The following is a 20,005-nucleotide window of genomic DNA, read 5'->3' on the forward strand; positions in this document are numbered from 1 at the left end:
CATTGCTTCACAAAGTTATAAAATATTAACACAGCAAATTGGCATAATATTTTCATAATTTTTGAGGTGTTAATTTCTTATATGTCAAAATAAAATAATAAAATATCATATTGGAAACAATTACAACTAAAAATAGAGTTATTAAGCCAAAAAAGTGCTACATCCACAACATTTTTCACAACACCTTCATAACAAACCATACATGATAAATTGTTATTAGTTCTAATCTAAACTTGCTAATGAAATTATTTTTTTGCTCACTAATAACAATCTACTACTTATAATTTGTTATGAAAATGCCATGGACATAGCATTTTTTTTGTAAAAATTTTAAGACATGTTGTTGTCGTCACAATATTTTCAAAATTGCTGAGCTATCAATTCTTTTCAAGTCAAAATAAAATATAAAAAGAGCCAATATGCTTAGGAATAGTGTTTTGGTTTAGTCAAGTTTTTGGACTCATTCTAATGCTACTAAAAAACCTTTCATACTTATTCAAGGCATTTGGCCAATCTGGTGAGATGGATTTTTTTTCTTCTCAAGTACAGCAATTTGTTTTTGTTTTGTTTTATATTATATTATCTATATATAAAAAGAACGAATGCGCAACAGTAATTTTGGTTTGTTCAACTTTCATTGTTTCACCAGCCACCTTTTTTTTTGAATGTGTAAAGTTACAGTAATTTTGCTACATTATTTTTGGTTCGTTCAATTTGCAATATTTCACAAAATAATAAAATGTTAACACAACAAATTGGTACAATATTTTCACAATTGTTGAGGTCTTAATTTCATATAGGTCAAAATAAAATATTAAAATATCATATTGGAACCAATTACAACTAAAAATAAAGTTATCATGCAAAAAAAGTGCAACATCCGCAATAGTTATTGTTATTGGTAATAAGTTAAACCTGGTAATAAAATTAATTTTTTGCGAACTAATAACAACCTACTACTTATAATTTGTGATAAAAATGTCGTGGACAAAACTTTTCTATTGTGAAAAGTTTAAGACATCTTGTTGTCATCACAATATTTTCAAAATTACTGAGCTATCAGTTCTTTACAAATCAAAATAAAATATAAAAATAGCCAATATGCTTAGGAATTGTGTTTTGGTTTAGCCAAGTTTTGGACTAATTCTACTGCTACTAAAAAACCTTTCATACTTATTCAAGGCACTTGGCCAATATGGTGAGATGAATTTTTTTTTTTTCTTCTTCTTTTGAAGTACACCAATTTGTTTTTTTTTTCTTTATATTATATTATCTATATATAAAAAGAGCAAACGCCTAGAAGTTACAGTATTTTTAGTTTGTTCAACTTGCACTATTTCATTGGCCTAGTGAAAACCGAATATTTTTTTTTTTTTTTTTTTTTTTTACAATTGTACTACAGTGCAGTTCATTTCTAAAGGCAGAATTGCACTATAGTAGTATTGCAAATATTTTTGCAATATTTACTTTTTACAAGTCCGGATGTGGGGGATTTTTGGGCCTTAATGCTAAATTTTGCCTATATATAGCATATTACATTCTCAATGTGGATGCTCTTAAAAAAATTAATGTCTATTCATAGAAATTTATATAACTATTAAAACTCTAACCACTACGAAAACAAAAAGGACATGTTGGTTCTTGTGCCTTAAATTTGTCCATTCAATGTTAGGATTCTGGATATACTTTTCTTGTAAGGTTGCATAAATGTCTGTTTCATGGGCATTTATATAACTATTAAAACTCTAACCACTACCAAAAAAAAGGATATGTTGGTTCTTGTGCCTTGAATTTGTCCAATTAATGTCAGGATTCTAGATATACTTTTCTAGTAAGGCTACATATATTGGTTTGTATATGAAGGCTAGCCGGTTTGCTTTGATGAACTATAGACACCCAGAAATGGTTGTGCAAGTGGGAATGCGAACTACTTTCTTACTTCACCACATCAAACCCTTGATGCAAGGGAAAATAGAGAGGGGGAAAAAAATGAATGGGAAGAGAGGGACGAGAGAGGGGGTGGGATTGAATGAGTGAACTGAAAAAGAAAAAAAAGAAAAAAAGCTAGAGAGAGGAGATGAGAGTATGATTGGCAAGAGAGAGAGAGAGGAATTGATAAAGTGAAAACCGAATGTTTTTATTTTTTTTTAATTTTTTTTATTTCTTTATTTTTTTATTTTTTATTTACAATTGTGCTATAGTGATGTTCAGTTCTAAAGGCAGAATTGCACTATAGTAGTATTGCAAATGTGGGGGATTTTTGGGCCTTTATGCTAAATTTTGCCTATATATAGCATATTACATTCTCAATGTGGATGCTTTTAAAAAAATTAATGTCTGTTTCACAAAAATTTATATAACTATTAAAACTCTAACCACTACGAAAAAAAAAAAAAATGACATGTTGGTTCTTGTGCCTTGAATTTGTCCATTCAATGTTAGGATTCTGGATATACTTTTCTTGTAAGGTTGCATAAATGTCTGTTTCATGGGCCTTTATATAACTATTAGAACTCTAACCACTACCCAAAAAAAGGATATGTTGGTTCTTGTGCCTTGAATTTGTCCACTTAATGTCAGGATTCTAGATATACTTTTCTTGTAAGGCTACATATATTGGTTTGTATATGATGGCTAGCTGGTTTGCTTTGTTGAACTATGGACACCCAGAAATGGTTGTGCAAGTGGTATTGCGAATTACTTTCTTACTTCACCACATCAAACCCTTGATTCAAAGGAAAATAGAGAGGGGGGGAAAAAAGAATGGGAACAGAGGGACAAGAGAGGGGGAGGGATTGAATGAGTGAACTGAAAAAGAAAAAAAAGAAAAAAAGCTAGAGAGGGGAGACGAGAGTATGACCGGCAAGAGAGAGAGTGGAATTGATAAAGTGAAAACCGAATAAAATATATATATATATATTTTATAATTGTGCTACAGTGCAGTTCTAAAGGTAGAACTGCACTATAGCAGTATTGCAAATTTTTTTGCAATATGTGCTTTTTACAAGTCTGGATGTGGGGGTTTTTTGGGCCTTTATGCTAAATTTTGCCTATATATAGCATATGACATTCTCAATGTGAATGCTCTTAAAAAAATTAATGTCCGTTTCACAGGCATTTATATAACTATTAAAACTCTAACCACTACGAAAAAGAAAAGGACATGTTGGTTCTTATGCCTTAAATTTGTCCACTTAATGTTAGGATTCTGGATATACTTTTCTGGTAGGGTTGCATAAATGTCTATTTCACGGGCATTTATATAACTATTAAAACTCTAGCCACTACCGAAGAAAAGGAGATGTTGGTTCTTGTGCCTTGAATTTGTCCACTTAATGTCAGGATTCTAGATATACTTTTCTTGTAAGGCTACATATATTGGTTTGTATATGAAGGCTAGCTGGTTTGCTTTGTTGAACTATAGATACCCAAAAATGGTTGTGCAAGTGGTAATGCGAATTACTTTCTTATTGCACCACATTAAACCCTTGATTCAAGGGAAAATAGAGAGGGGGAAAAAAATGAATGGGAAGAGACGGACGAGAGAGGGGTAGGGATTGAATGAGTGAACTGAAAAAGAAAAAAAAAAAGAAAAAAAGCTGCAGAGAGGAGATGAGAGTATGACCGGCAAGAGAGAGAGAGAGGAATTGATAAAGTGAAAACCGAATAAAATATATATATATATATATATAAAAAGCTGCAGAGAGGAGATGAGAGTATGACCGGCAAGAGAGAGAGAGAGGAATTGATAAAGTGAAAACCGAATAAAATATATATATATATATATATATTTACTATTGTGCTACAGTGTAGTTCTAATGGCAGAATTGCACTATAGCATTATTGCAATTTTTTTTGCAATATTTGCTTTTTACAAGTCCGGATGTGGGGGTTTTTTGGGCCTTTATGCTAAATTTTACCTATATATAGTATATGACATTTTCAATGTGAATGCTCTTTAAAAAATTAATGTCTGTTTCACAAGCATTTATATAACTTTTAAAACTCTAACCACTACGAAAAAAAAAAGACATGTTGGTTCTTGTGCCTTAAATTTGTCCACTTAATGTTAGTATTCTGCATATACTTTTCTTGTAAAGTTGCATAAATGTCTATTTCGCGGGCATTTATATAACTATTAAAACTCTAACCACTACGAAAAAAAAAAAAGGATATGTTGGTTCTTGTGCCTTGAATTTGTCCACTTAACGTTAGGATTCTGGATATACTTTTCTTGTAAGGTTGCTTGTATTGGTTTATAAAAAATACTAATAAGTGCCCTTAGGAGATTTGTTTAAAATTTATTTTAGAAAAGTTTTTAAAGTCACTTTTATAAGAAACGAAAAAAGTTGTCAAAATATTAATTATTTTTTTTTTCCAATAAAAATTTTCTTTAATTGAATGATTAACTAATGCCCCCTAAGGTAGTTGTTAGTATGACCATTATTGGTTTATATATGAAGGCTAGGTTGCTTTGTTGAACTATAGACACCCAGAAATGGCTGTGCAAGTGGTAATCCGAATTACTTTCTTACTTCTACTGACCAGCTATGAGTTAGCAGAAGCTGCAGCTCCTATAGCAAAACCCAATTGTTCTGATAGCTGTGGAGATATTTACATTCCATACCCGTTTGGAAAGACTACCGATTGTTACTTGAATGACTGGTTCAAAATTGTTTGCAATGAAACTGGTGGCTCTCTTAAAGCATTCCTACCCAGCATTGGCATGGAGGTCCTGGAAATCAATATTACTGATCCATATAATAATAATTATTTTTGGAATGATCCGGGACTCATTCGAGTCAACATGCCAATTATTTCTTCCAACTGTAAGAATGGGAGTTCCAGACATATTGGTGGTGTGAATATCTCAGGTAGTCCTTTTTTCTTCTCATCTTATCGGGATAGTTTCATTTCAGTTGGTTGCGACAACTTGGCCATAATGATCGGCATCAATCCTATGGTGGTGGTTGGATGCAAATCAAATTGCGTTGATAAAAGCATGATAGACGACAGCGGATTTGAGTACTGCTCAGGTTTCAACTGCTGCATGACCGCAATCCCTTCTAGGAAGAGTAAGACTGGGATTCAAGTATTTAATGCAAGTTTCCAAACCGGTGAAGAATGCAAATTTGCCTTCCTTGCAGATGATAAATGGTTGAATTCAATAGAAAAAGATCTCTCTTACTATGTGCAGTTTTTGGAATACGTTCCTGTGGTGCTGGAGTGGACAGCATCTGAGTTTATTACCGTGGATCCAAACGAGCTGAGAAGACGGAACTCAGAAGGTTATCCTACACTTTACGGGGCCCAATATTATTATTGCCTTAAAGGATACCAAGGAAATTCTTATCTTTCCACGGGATGTCAAGGTAAACTGCAGTTACCAACAAGCTTTCATTTTCTAGCATATTCGTCTAGCTTTCACTACTTTAATTCACTCATTTTATTTTGTTTTATTTATTTATTTTTAAATATACGAATGAAATGAAATTTCATTTCATGCTCATTTGAAAAGTACTTAGCACTACCGCACACTTTTGGTACAATAGTCATTCTACAAGTATAAGTGTTTGTGAAGTATAGGAAAAAATGGCTGGAGTTCAAGTTTCTAGAAGGGAGCTTCACACACACATATACTTAAATTAAGTTAGAGCAGAAATTTTATCTTGTATAAAAAAATAAAATAAAATAAAATAAAAAGTACTTAGCAAACATATTTTTCAAACTCAATTTAGATGTTCTATTATATTTAATGGACTTTTATAACTGAAAATGAAATAATATCACGAAAATGTATTTAATATATTTTTTTAAAATTTATGAAATATATATTTACACAAAAATAAAACTCATTGAACAATAAAGGTATAATTCATATAACAAACGGAAGTTAATAGTCTTTATATATTAGATCTCATCTCATAGCTTGAAAATTTGAACAAACCTTTTTTTATTCCCACTTGTCAGTTACGATAAGTTACATATAACTCTTGGAATGTTGTCACATGACATACTTCATTGTTAATTATATTTTCTAAAATTTTGTGTGGGGTTTTAATTTTCTCTCCAATTATTAATTGATCAATATTGCATTTGTTCTTCTTTGGCTGCAAGTGGATTGTACTTCTTTATTTCTTTAAGAATTAACTTACATGAACTATTGGTATTTAGTTGTATTATATGAATTTCCAAATCATATAGGCAATGTGGAAAAAAAATATTGGCTTCTTGAAAGTCACACATGGAGTTTTTAAAAAGAAAAGAAAAGAAAATCACATATGGCATTAAGCAATAGAAACTTAGTTACAAAGATAAAAATTTGTGCAAAAGTACCTAAGACAAATTTTAATAATCCTAGAATTTAAATTTTTATTAAATACAAACAAAGAAAATGAATTTATTTATTTTTTCAATTTTTTTTTTTATAAGCGTGCCATGTAGTTCTTCTTCTGTTTAATGCATTATTATCCTTTCTACCAATAAATATATAAATATATATATATATATATATCATTAGAACCATTCATTTGGATTCATGGACATATTTGCAAATCATAATAATTTAATTTTTACTTCTCAAAAAAAAAAAAATTAATTTTTTAGTAGAGTCATAATAATTTGAGAATGGGTATCCGCCCATGACCCACACTATGAAATGTTTAGGAGATTAAATTGCCATTATTATTTCATATTATAGTACGAAATAAATAATAATAGCATACTAGGAGATTCAAATGACAATGGAAAGAGTTTTGACATCTATCATTATCGTATGCTTTCACAAAATGACATGCATGTGTCATTGTTGTATTCATCATCTGTTTATATATATATATATATATATATATAAAGCTTGTGTTCAATCTATTGATGCATTAGACATGTTAAAATACGGACATTTGTCTATATCCTAACGAGTAGATAAATAGTCATTTGAATCATATTTTCCTTGTGAATCTTTAGCTTTAAGAAGAAATGATTTGAGAAAGAACCATATGTCATCATTGCATGTATCCAATTGTGAGAATTCAAATTTTAATATATGTATATATATATATATATAATAGATAGATTTTTTTTTTTTTTTTTTTTTTTTCTAAACGTTAAACATAATATAATAGAAAAATTAAGGGCACACATTAATCATTCATTTTGAGAAAGTTTTTATGAGAAATTGAAAAAACTGTCAAAATAGTTAATTACTTTTTCGTTTTTTCATAAAAAATTTCTTAAAATAGTTTATAATGTATGCTCTAAGGGCACACGTTAGTAAGTCTCAAAGATGAATAGTCTATCGTAGCCTTTTCAAGAAGAAGGAAAAAAAGAAAAAAGAAAAAGTCATAGTCATAGTCATGGATATGGTCTACGTACTATGTAAGTACGTAGTATGTACATGCGCGGTTGGGGCCCCGTGTATATATTTAATATATTATAATATAACATGTGTCTTTAATTTTTTTTTTTTTCTCTTCTTTTAAACGGGACATTATTAATTTTAATTAAGATTGCATTTGGTAAGACTATTGCAAGTAGTATGAATTCGGATAAATTAAATAAATAAATTTTGATTGAACAAATTCTTATGAAAAATAACATTTGGTATGATATGTTGAAANAAAGAAAAAAAAAAAAAAAAAAAAAAAAAAAAAAAAAAAAAAAAGGAAATCTAAAAATGAATGGAGGCTAAGATGATGTTCAAGATCTATGATCGATCTTTAAAATAGAAAGATCCATTTCACGATAATTTTTTTTTTTTTTTGAAAATCTAAAAATACACATAGTGTCACTTTATATATAAAATTATATTCAAGAATGATATGTGATTTTAAATAACACACATAAATATATATATATATATATATTCTCCTTTTAAAATTGTTAGTTCTCTATATTCTTAGCAAATATATATATATATATATATATTTCTCTATTCTATTTTAGGATGTACCAAAATGATTTTTTTTTTTAAAGAAAAAAAAAAGACCAATAAATTATTTTTCTAATTTACCTTTTACTTTATTTATTTATTTATTTATTTTTTTGGCATACTAGAGGACCGTTCAAGTAGTTGACATATTAAATAATTACTATTAGGGTAAATTACACATACCACTTTTATTTTGTGACACTAACCTTTCTTATAGTTTACTTTATAAAACATTTACCTCACCTGTGATTTCTTTATTCGCTATTTTCCCTATTAACGGAATTTGATTATGTAATAAGTGGAAAAATCAATACAAACAATTGCTAAGCTAGGATTTGGCTTTAGGGAGAGTTAAATTCATTTGTTTATATTAAATAATATATATATATATATATATTATACAAGATAGAAATTCTACTCTAACTTAAACTAAGCATATATGTGTGTAAAACTTCCTTCGGAGACTTAAACTCTAGTTCACCCCACAAAAACTTTATACTTATAAAGTAATCATCACAGCAATGGTACACGGTGGTTAGATGATTTTTTTTGAAAGAAAACTCATTAAGCATTTGTATATTCATTATATATATATTAGGATAAAATGCAAAACTGACCCTCTAAATTTCAGCTTTTGTCATTTTAGTCCTCTAAGTTTCAGTTTTGTCATTGTAGACCTCTAAGTTTCAAATTTTATCAATTTAGTCCTTTGTTACCCTTCAGTTAAGTACTGTTGTTAACTAAACCAAAACTACATCGTTCTGAATTTTTTTTTTTTTTTAAGCTTCTTAATTTTACTAAAATACTTTAACTAAAAAAAAAAAAAAAAAAAGAATCTAACGGGAATGACGTCGTTCCCCTGCCTTTGAAAACCAAAAACATCGCTGATATTAAATATAGGACAAAGTTTAGCTACAAAATCTATTGTAGCCTTAGACTACAAACTCACTCAATATCTTTTTATGGGAGGTAAATTTTGATAAATCCACCATTGGATTGCATCTTCTTCTTATATCCTCCATGTTTGTAAAATTTCAAGAAAATTAAAGATTAATAGTTATGTCATCAATAAATTTTTAAATTGCAAGTTTTTGTAATTTAAAATTATGCATAAAATATAAGATTATAGATTATATAGTAAATGATATCCGATTGACACAAAAATTGACATGTGCATTAAGAGGGTAAAGAACATGTAATTCAACGGTTAGATTTTCAAAATATGTAGTAATATTTATTTTATTGAGTAAGTTTGTAGCCTAAGGCTACAACCAATTTTGTAGCTAAACTTTGTCCTTAAATATATCACCGATACATTCTCACATGGAGAGTAATCATTGAATGATATCCCAAAAACCAAAACCAAAACTGCATAATTAAACCAAAACAATCATCGATAATTAAACCAAAACTGCATAATCACTGATATTAAACATCACCGATATTAAACCAAAACCATTTAATTAATTTTATAGATTTATTTGAAAACCAAAAACATCACCGATACCCTATCCCAAACAACTCGACTAGCTAAGAAATTAACATATATATGACCACCACCACTACGATGATGATCAAGACGACAAAGGAGCTGAAGATGACTCCATGGCGTCCTCCGCCTGTACCATCACCTCTGCCATTCGCAAAACTTCCACGACCCCCATAGACTTTGTCTTGAGATCGAAAAGGACAACACCAGTAGAAGCCGCTGCATCGTCCTCCCTAACCTCGATTTTCAACGCCTCTGTATCGAGCAACTTCATCTCTTCCGCCGAATCGTCCATCCCCACGCTCTTCTCTCTCAATCTAGATCTCACAGTCTCTCTCTCTCCCCCCCTTTTTCTCTCCCCCAAAATTTCTTCGCTAGTTAGATTGTTAGGGATAGCCGGATAAGGTATCGGTGATGTTTTTGATTTTCAGAGGCAAGGGAACATCGTTGTTCCCTTTAGATTTTTTTTTTTTTTTGGGTAATTAAATTATTTTAGTAAAATTAAGAAATTAAAAAAAAAAAATCCAAAATGACATCGTTTTTGTTTAATTAACGGCAGTACTTAACTAAAGGATAACGGAAGACTGAATTGACAAAATTTGAAACTGAAAAGACTGAAATGATAAAATTGAAATATAAAGGACTGAAATGACAAAAGTTGAAACTTAGAATGTCAATTTTGCATTTTAGCCTATATATTATTTGTCAAGGATATTTTGAATGAATAAGCAAAGTTCCACTAATGACTCAAATATTCTTAATAGTTAGATTAAACACCAAGTACGTCTTACGTAAACAATGTTATTAGGTAATTATTCCAAATTTGATTTCTTATTACACAAATTTTTATGAAGAAGAATAAATTACTAAATAAAGAATTTAATGTCATATTAATTTTTTTTTTTAATATTGCTTTTGAAAGTAATAATAATGTTCTTTCTTTCTCTTTTTACTTTTATTTTCCCTTTTGTTCATGTACCATTTACTTTTTATAGGTTTTGAATCCTAAAATATATTGATTAAATAAGAAACATTTTTTTTTTCTTCTTTTTTGAATGAATTTCGAAAACATAGAAGAGATAATAGTGTAATCACTATAGGTGTGATAAAAATTATTATGTTAATAAAAAAATACATAAAAGAAATTCACCCAAAAATTAAATAAGAAAAAAAAAATCAAATTCAATTGAGGCAGGGGCATTAGTTGTAAAGTATCTGTTGGCTGCTGACTCTAATTTGTAATTTGATTTCTTATATATTTCAATCAGATATAAACGAATGCGAAAACAAGACACTCAATAAATGTCCCAACAAGTCGGATTGTGTGAATATACAAGGTAGCTACCTGTGCAACAAGCCAAAATCTCCAGTGAGGATGGCCATTATAGGTATGTCAATTTTTAAACCGTTACAGGATTGCCTTATACTGATTTAACTCGTGTGAAGCACGAAAGAATTTAAATATAATATTTTTTTTTACCATTATAGGTATGTCAATTTTTAAACCGTTACAGGATTGCCTTATACTGATTTAACTCGTGTGAAGCACGAAAGAATTTAAATATAATATTTTTTTTTCACTTTTTTAGTCTAAATATGAAATTTTGATAATCATGATAGTTACTAATAGACATTTATTATTATTGTGTTTGTATATAGAACTATATATATATATATATATATATTCTAGCATTAAAATAAAATATAATGTACCATGATTCAAATGATGGGTTTAGATTTATATACGAAAAAAATTTTAAAAAAATTTTAAAAAATATTATTGTGGGGGGATAAAAGCCCAAAACTACGTATTGAGCCTGGACCCTTGTTTGAAGATTACTGTGTGTCCGAAGAGAGAGAACTGGTTGAGGTGGAGTCCATCTAGAAGAAAGAGACTCGGAAATGGGAGAAGAAAAAGAGAAAGAGAGAGAGAGATGCTTCATTGTAGTTCCAAGATCTGTAATCATTGTTTAAATAATCATTAACCTCTTCGGACTGTCATTTGTTCAACTTTTCAAGCATGACCACATGTTAATTCCTAAAGACCTTAGTTAATTACGATTTAGCTCACATCCAGCTCTGCTCTTTCATATACTCTCTACAAATTCATTGCTTTGGGTTTAGTGGGCTCATAATCCAAACCCTTTGGGCTTAGGCTACAAATACTGACCCTACAATTATAATGAAGTGTAAAATTGTGCAGCCTCAAAAACGTATTTGGTAAAATATTTGAGGTATACTATAAATCAAATGCCTTTAATATTATAAATGTTAGTCTGTAACTTGTGTAATGCATGTAACAATTTATATAATATGATATATTTTCTTATTCTAACTATTAAAGTTGATAATTTTTTTTTTTTGAGTAAAAAGGTTGATAATTATAGTAGATCTTAATTAGAATTTATTTTATGATTGTGTTTGTGAACTATATATTCTAAGAATCAGAATTTATTGTAAATTTATTTGTTTATAAAATTATATATTCTAGCATTTATAGAAGATATGATGTACCGAAATTCTAATGGATGGTTTAAATATAGAATTGAATTCAAAATCAATTAAAAAGTATATATTAAAATAATTATGTGTAAAATTGTGAGGTCTCAAAAGTTTATATGACAATATTATGAGGTTTATCAAAAGTTAAATGTCTTTAGTGTTTTTGATAATTTGATAGTTACAATAAGAGAAAGGAAATTTGAAATTTTTGGATATCTTGAAAACATAAAACAATGCCAACCAATTGAGTTGGAAGTCACTTGGCATAGATTATAGACTATAAATTTAGAAAATGAATAAAGTAAAAATAAAAACAAGATCATAGTTATGAGATAGAGAGGTGCTATACCATAAGTCCTTGACAAGAGGGACTATAATATATATATATATATTCTACCATTAAAATAAAATATAATGTACCATGATTCAAATGATGGGTTTAGATTTATATAGGAAAGAAATTAAAAAAAAAATTAAAAAATATTATAATGAAGTGTAAAATTGTGTGGCCTCAAAAACGTATTTGGTAAAATATTTGAGGTAGACTATACGTCAAATGCCTTTAACATTATAAATGTTAGTCTGTAACATGTGTAATGCATGTAATAATTTATATAATACGATATATTTTCTTATTCTAACTATTAAAGTTGATATTTTTTTTTTTTAAAGTAAAAAAGTTGATAATTATAGTAGATCTTAATCAGAATTTATTTTATGATTGTGTTTGTGAACTATATATTCTAGGAATCAGAATTTATTGTAAATTTATTTATTTATAAAATTATATATTCTAGCATTTATAGAAGATATGATGTACCGAAATTCTAATGGATGGTTTAAATATAGAATTAAATTCAAAATCAATTAAAAAGTATATATTAAAATAATTATGTGTAAAATTGTGAGGTCTCAAAAGTTTATATGACACAATATTATGAGGTTTATCAAAAGTTAAATGTCTTTAGTGTTTGTGATAATTTGATAGTTACAATAAAAGAAAGGAAATTTGAAATTTTTGGATATCTTGAAAACATAAAACAATGCCAACCAATTGAGTTGGAAGGCACTTGGCATGGATTATAGATTATAAATTTAGATAATGAATAAAGTAAAAATAAAAACAAGATCATAGTTATGAGATAGAGAGGTGCTATACCATAAGTCCTTGACAAGAGGGACTATACACCAAGGTAGTCAGTTTCGTATCGTACGGCCAGTATGGCCGATATTTTCTGTACTGGTGCCTGAAATGGTATAGAAACATCCTCATTTCATACCGATTTAAATATTAGCAATACCAAGAGCGTTTTAGCTGTACCAACAGAAATACCGGATTTCGGCCAAAAAATGGATACCGGTTCAAAAGAAAAACATAGATTTCTTTGTAATTTTTCACTCACCTAAGATAATTTCTCAACAAATTTCACAATCTGATGCATCTCTCTCATATCTAGGTCTCTTTTCTACTTAGCTTTCCATTTTTCTTCGTGGTCTCTGCAACATCTGTATTCCTCTAATCATCTTCGTCTTCTTCTTTGCTTTTTTATGTCTTTACTGTTTCTCAAAGAGTTTTGCTTTGGGTGCCCACGTGATGATTGACCAAAGGTAAGGAGATAAGACTTGTTTTTTGAAATTTGAAATGAGATAAGACTCAGTGGAGGTTAACATGTGGAGGAGATAAAATCAAGATAAAAATAAAGAAAGATAAATTATAAAAGTAAAAGAGAATGAGTGGAGGTGAAAAAAGTGAGTTATTAAAAACAATTTGTTGGTAGATGGTAGTTGAAATTGAGATACGTGCACCCAAACAAAAATAAAAATACTTTTTTTTTTTTTTAACAACACTTTCACAACAAGTTTTAAGTTTTAAGTTTTGCTACGGGTTTTTATTGGCGGGCCAAAAAAAATCATTTTAGTGATAGGAACAAATTAAAACCAATAACAAATAGCCACCTTGAATTTATTATAAAAGTATTGAGAAAATATTGTGGACGTAGCACATCTAAAAAAAATTGATGTTAAAAATATTACAAATTTTATTGTACAACTATTAAAATTAAAGTATTACTAATAAAATATGGTTTTAATTTTACTTATTATGTTGCTAATTCACATTTACCAATCACATTAATTGTCATATTAATTTGTATATGTACTATAATAAAATTTGTAATGTTTTTATTATTTTTCAATATATATAATAGTAATTTCAAACGGTACACCGATATTGACTGGTATCGAAATATATCATTTCTTTAATTAAACCAAAACGGCCTCCAGTACGAAATTGACTCCCTTGTTATACACAAATTCTCATCCATTATTGTAATTCTATGGTGATATACAATTCTAACATCCATTCATTCCTATATATATATATTAGTTAAATTTTTGTATGGATTACTTTTTTTTTTTTACTTGGAAAATGGAATTGTACCTTTAGTTTATTGGTTTGACTCAGTTCAATGGATCATGGAAGGGAATGACTAGGCCACTTGCGTATCCTATCTTTCTCTAAGCTAGAACGGATAAAAAAAAACTATATTTCATGCACTTTTAGGTGGAGTTTGGATAGTGTTTTTGAGCTTACGTTGTGCATTTGCATCTCTGTCAGTAGGTCTCGTGTATTATTCACAGAACCCATAAGTTGTCTAATTCAGTAAAATTTTCATTAAAATTGGGTCCTATGGTACTATTCACGCATTCACAAATCTTTTTTGAAAAGACATGAAAGTTCAATATGTGTCTAAAACAGCCTTGAACATTTAGACCATAAATTATAAAATATCAATTCAAGCTTATAATCAAACAATTAATGTGCGGAACATGAACATAAACCAGTCACAGAATTGATAACTAATCTATGTCAAATATAAACACATCCACAGTAGTAAATATAAGGCAAAGAGAAAGGGAAGGAAGATGCAAACACACGGACAACACACGATGTGTTATCGAAGTGGAAACCGAAGTTCTCGGCATAAAACCTCTCCGCCGCCCTCCAAGCGGTCAAATAATCCACTAAAGAATGTAGTTGGGATACATGAACAGCAAAAGACCCTCCAAGCCTAATCTACCCAAGTACCTAAGCCCTCCAAGCTTCTTGCTCCAACAAGGTTACGCCGAACCTATTTCTTCTTTAGCTTCCTGGATTCTGCTACTAGACCATAGCATCAACCAATGTATATTGATTCCTTCCAAACTACTTCCTTTAGCACCAAATGAACCTTTTCACAGACGTGGGTGTAGTGAGATAAGGATTTGGTCAATGACCTCTCAAGGAGATGATAATGGAGAGGAAGAGAGTAAAGGAATTTGTAGAGTCTCTAAGGTAAAGATTGGAGATGAGGCAATCTTATTTTTCTCTAGGGTTTCCCTCACAAAATTCTCTCTGGATGCTCTCTCCATTTATTGGGTATAAGGGTTTATATATAGTGGTGTGTGTTTGGAATACGAAGAGACAGTTTTTGCCAAACAAGGCTGATTGGCGGCTTGACCTCACGGCTTGTCCAAGTCGCGAGTTCAAGTCGTGACATAACGGCCTGGCCAGCCTAGGACTTTTGTCCTGTAGTATGACAGTTGGTGCGACCTTTTAGCTCCCCATGTGTGCATCTCACGTGCTTGCAGTTAGCAGCTTGCCAGTCGCGAGTCAGCCGCGAGTCCTAACTGCGAAACCTTGCTTTCTTGCACATACTTGAACTTTTCTTCACCTCTTCTCACACACTACCCTTACAATAATCCCACCTAAATACAGGGTTACTAAGTGCTAAATTACAAGCAAATTAGTACGGAATAAAGCCAACAAGATGGTTGATAAATTTCAACCTTACAAGACAATTGCTCTCTATAAAGTTGCATAATTCTTCATTTCAATTTAGATTTTTATTCTATTATGATATAGATTTTTACAGTAAGCTTGAATGTGGTGTGACAAAAGAGGACAAGCTCATTTTTTTCAGTCATTGTTCACTAAAAAGGGATAAAAAATTTGACATCATACTTTGATCAAAGTCAACATATAACAGGAGATGTGAGGTATTTGAATAATGGAAGAAAATAAAGGAGAAATGAGTGAAGTATTTTGGTTAGTCCTAGAAAATAGTGAAGGCTGATTTTACTGATGAGCACCACTATACAATTATTTTTGGTAGTAAATTTTATAATCTATAATAAGAATTCGCCAATTAGGTGTTTAAGCTCATGTAAGGTAGGACTGCCGGGTACATGTTGCAAAGTTAGCCGGAGCCATGCAACGGGAAAATTTTTGTTGGGCTCATAAGCCCCTTTAAAAACAATAGACTTGCAAGAAAAATCAAGTACCTAACAATAAATTTCATGTATAAAAAATGTTTCCATAAAACAAAATAATAAATTTTATTCTTTCTTAGAAATTAATTAGTAGTTAACACCATTTATATTCAAGGATATTATGAGAAATATTAATGTAAAAAAAGAAGAAAAAATTATTAAATTCTTTTAAAACATGAGAAAGATATTTACAATTCATTGTACTTTTGTTCAAATCTATTTCACACTTATTCATATTTTTATATAATTCGAATTTAGGTTGATGTGATATTTCTATTTAATTTTCTTGACCTGTGCAGCTATTTGTTCAAGCCTTGGGGCATTGTTTCTATTCACTATTATATGGTGCTTGTACAGAATGATAAAGAAAAGAAACAAAATCAAGCTCAAGAAAAAATTCTTCAAAAAGAATGGTGGTTTATTATTACAACAACAATTATCTTCAAATGACAACAATGTTCAAAATACAAAATTATTCAATTCAAATGAGTTGAAAAATGCGACTGATCATTTTAACAGAAACAGAATACTTGGTAAAGGTGGGCAAGGTACAGTTTATAAAGGAATGTTAGCTGATGGAAGAATTGTGGCAATTAAAAAGTGTAACACAGTGGATAAGGGGAATATTGAAAGTTTCATTAATGAGATTATCATTCTTTCCCAAATCAACCATAGAAATGTGGTCAAACTGCTTGGGTGGTGTTTAGAGACAGAAGTTCCTTTGTTAGTTTATGAATTCATTCCCAATGGGACACTTTTTCAGTACATTCATGAAGAGAATGAAGAGTTTCCATTATTAACATGGGAAATGCGCTTAAGGAAAACAGAATACTTGGTAAAGGTGGGCAAGGTACAGTTTATAAAGGAATGTTAGCTGATGGAAGAATTGTGGCAATTAAAAAGTGTAACACAGTGGATAAGGGGAATATTGAAAGTTTCATTAATGAGATTATCATTCTTTCCCAAATCAACCATAGAAATGTGGTCAAACTGCTTGGGTGGTGTTTAGAGACAGAAGTTCCTTTGTTAGTTTATGAATTCATTCCCAATGGGACACTTTTTCAGTACATTCATGAAGAGAATGAAGAGTTTCCATTATTAACATGGGAAATGCGCTTAAGGATTGCCACAGAAGTTGCAGGAGCTCTTTCTTACTTACACTCGGCAGCTTCAATACCCATTTACCATCGAGATATAAAATCTTCAAACATACTCCTCGATGACAAATATAGAGCAAAAATAGCAGACTTTGGAACTTCAAGATCAATGGCCATTGACCAAACTCATGTAACCACGCTAGTATATGGTACTTTTGGGTACTTGGATCCGGAATACTTTCAAACAGGCCAATTTACAGAAAAAAGTGATGTTTATAGTTTTGGAGTAGTCCTTATTGAGCTTTTAACTGGAAAAAAGCCAGTTTCTTCTACAAGATCACAAGAAGATCGAAATTTATCTACAAATTTCATTCAGTCAGTAAAAGAGAACCGTCTCTTTGACATACTTGATACTCAAGTAAGGAAAGAAGGTAATAAACATGAAGTCATGACAATTGCTAATCTTGCACAAAGATGTTTGCACTTGTATGGAAAGAAACGACCTACGATGATAGAGATCATGATGGAGTTAGAGGGAGTTCAAAAAATTTCCCCTGATCAACCAAACTTTGAAGAGCATGATTATGTTAGAAATGAAGAAATGGGGCCTTGGAATGACAGTTCTATTTTATCAAGCTCAAGTTTTGAAATAGGTGAACCTTCATCATCATTTGTCCTTCCACTTTTATCTCGCATTGATTAACAAACTATCTATTTTGGCACCCTTTTTTTTCCCTTGTTGTAAACTATTATAACTTCTTTTAGGCATGTGGACAATGTACCAATAAATGTATAGGTTCATTTTGAAATATTGAGCAAGAAATTATGTTATTAGTCATATTTGGGGAATTAGGTTCAATTATAAGAAGAAATAGAGTCTAGTTGTGTATTATGTTGTAGATTAATTAATTGTATATCAACATGAACCATATCATAAAGCAATAGATGCACAATATAGAGATGAAGTAGAAAACTGATAGAGAACACTCCAAAAGGAAAACCACTACGAGAGAATTCTTCCCCAACAAGATATCCATTATAAACAAGAAAGGTTTTAATTGTCGACAACCCAATGCAAGCTAGAAAACCCCGACATCATACTCCAAGGGTTTTAATGATGAATTTTTTGAAGGTGGGTGAGACAATGTACGTGTGAGAGACAAAATGTCAGTCCCTTTCTCTCACAATCCATCTTGTGTGTGCATTGCTTTCACTAATTGCACTCGTGGTGCTAGTGTGCGAAAGTGAGTGTTTAGAATCGCTATCAATTATTGGGATTTATTAAAGGCATGATTGATCACCTAAATTTTAAAAAGTGGATTTTTCCAAATTTAGTTTCTATAACCAAATAAGATAAAACTGTCTAGAGGCAGAAAACAGGTTCGGGGGTTAGATTAAGCATGGGAAAGGAGTTAAGCACTCCACTACGCCCGGCCATAGTCAGTACCATAATTTTGATTATCCCTTAGAAATATGTGCAATGCAAAATATAAAAAAATATATTTTCTCCCATGATATCTTGCATACATTGAGAATAATAGATGTGTTTAAATATTTATGGTTTTGACCTTAAAGGAAGAAATGGTTTTACATTAAAAACATTTTTGTGAGGCCTGTGACTTGCAAGAATTAATCTTGAAAAAAACTAAAAATCTCAATATTTCCCACGTTATGATGGGAAGTCCTAACCATCCTCAAGATCCCATCATTCTATTGTGAATAATGTGGTTCTTTGATTGACGAGGTTTGAATCAAGTGATTACACAAAGAAGAGCCTCCTTCATGATTTCATTAGTCGATGGGATTTTTGAAAAAGGCGAAACCTTAAATTGGAATTAAAATAGAATTAATAAAAAAAATTTCTGCTTTGAAAAGAGAGTTTTGGAAGATCAAAATTTTTTTTTAATGATATAGGATTTTGGCAACATAATTACTTTAAAAAGAGACTTTTGGAAGATCAAAATTTTTTTTTTTTAAATGGAGATCAGGAGATCAATTTTAAGACTGGGTTTTGGCAGCATAATTGCTTCTTTTTTCTTTTTTTCTTTTTAAAATTTTTGAAAACTTGATTTTTAATGGAAAATCAGGAAACCAGGGTTAAGACATAATTTTGGCGGCATAAATATAGAATTTCATCATTGGCTAAAGAGATCATGAGAAAGGGGAGGTTGCATGTATGCAAGACTATAATGTTATAGAGGGGTATAAGAGAGTGTACCTAACCAGTATCTATCCAACAACATGACAATATTTAAATATATCTATGTATGCATGGTCATGTCATAGTGAGGTGGAATTTGGATAGCATACCTGCTTAAGGCAATACTCTATCATGGCCAAATAGCAGCATAACAACATGATGATCAAATCAGTGTAAAGCAAAAGAATTGTGGTGGAAAGAATGTAAATAAGACTCCTTGTTATGATTCTGAACAAGCAAAATGGGCTTGGGTGAGATGTTGCGTGGAAGGTAATGAGAAATTGTGTTACAAAATGTTTAGAATGAAAAAGGAGGTGTTTCAAAATTTGTGTCAAGTTTTACAACATGACTATGGACTTCAACATTCAAGGAATATAAGGTTAGAAGAGTCAGTGACAATCTGTTTACTAATATTTGGTCATGGAACATGTAACCGAATGGTTCAAAAAATATTTCAGCATTCAGGTGAAACCATA

At 30.3% G+C, this 20,005-nt stretch overlaps 1 protein-coding gene across 1 annotated transcript; it reads left to right on the forward strand.

Annotated features, from left to right (window-relative positions):
* Positions 1–4,498: 4,498 nt before the first annotated feature.
* Positions 4,499–18,105, forward strand: LOC112009778 (wall-associated receptor kinase-like 8). The gene is made up of 4 exons (XM_065774417.1): positions 4,499–5,372; positions 10,688–10,826; positions 16,532–16,583; positions 17,052–18,105. Exons 1-4 carry the CDS (start codon positions 4,499–4,501, stop codon positions 18,030–18,032), a joined length of 2,046 nt encoding a protein of 681 aa, XP_065630489.1. The 3' UTR covers positions 18,033–18,105.
* Positions 18,106–20,005: the final 1,900 nt, after the last annotated feature.

The sequence above is a fragment of the Quercus suber genome, unplaced genomic scaffold (genome assembly GCF_002906115.3).
Source record: "Quercus suber isolate HL8 unplaced genomic scaffold, Cork oak 2.0 scaffold_92, whole genome shotgun sequence".
NCBI lineage: Eukaryota > Viridiplantae > Streptophyta > Magnoliopsida > Fagales > Fagaceae > Quercus > Quercus suber.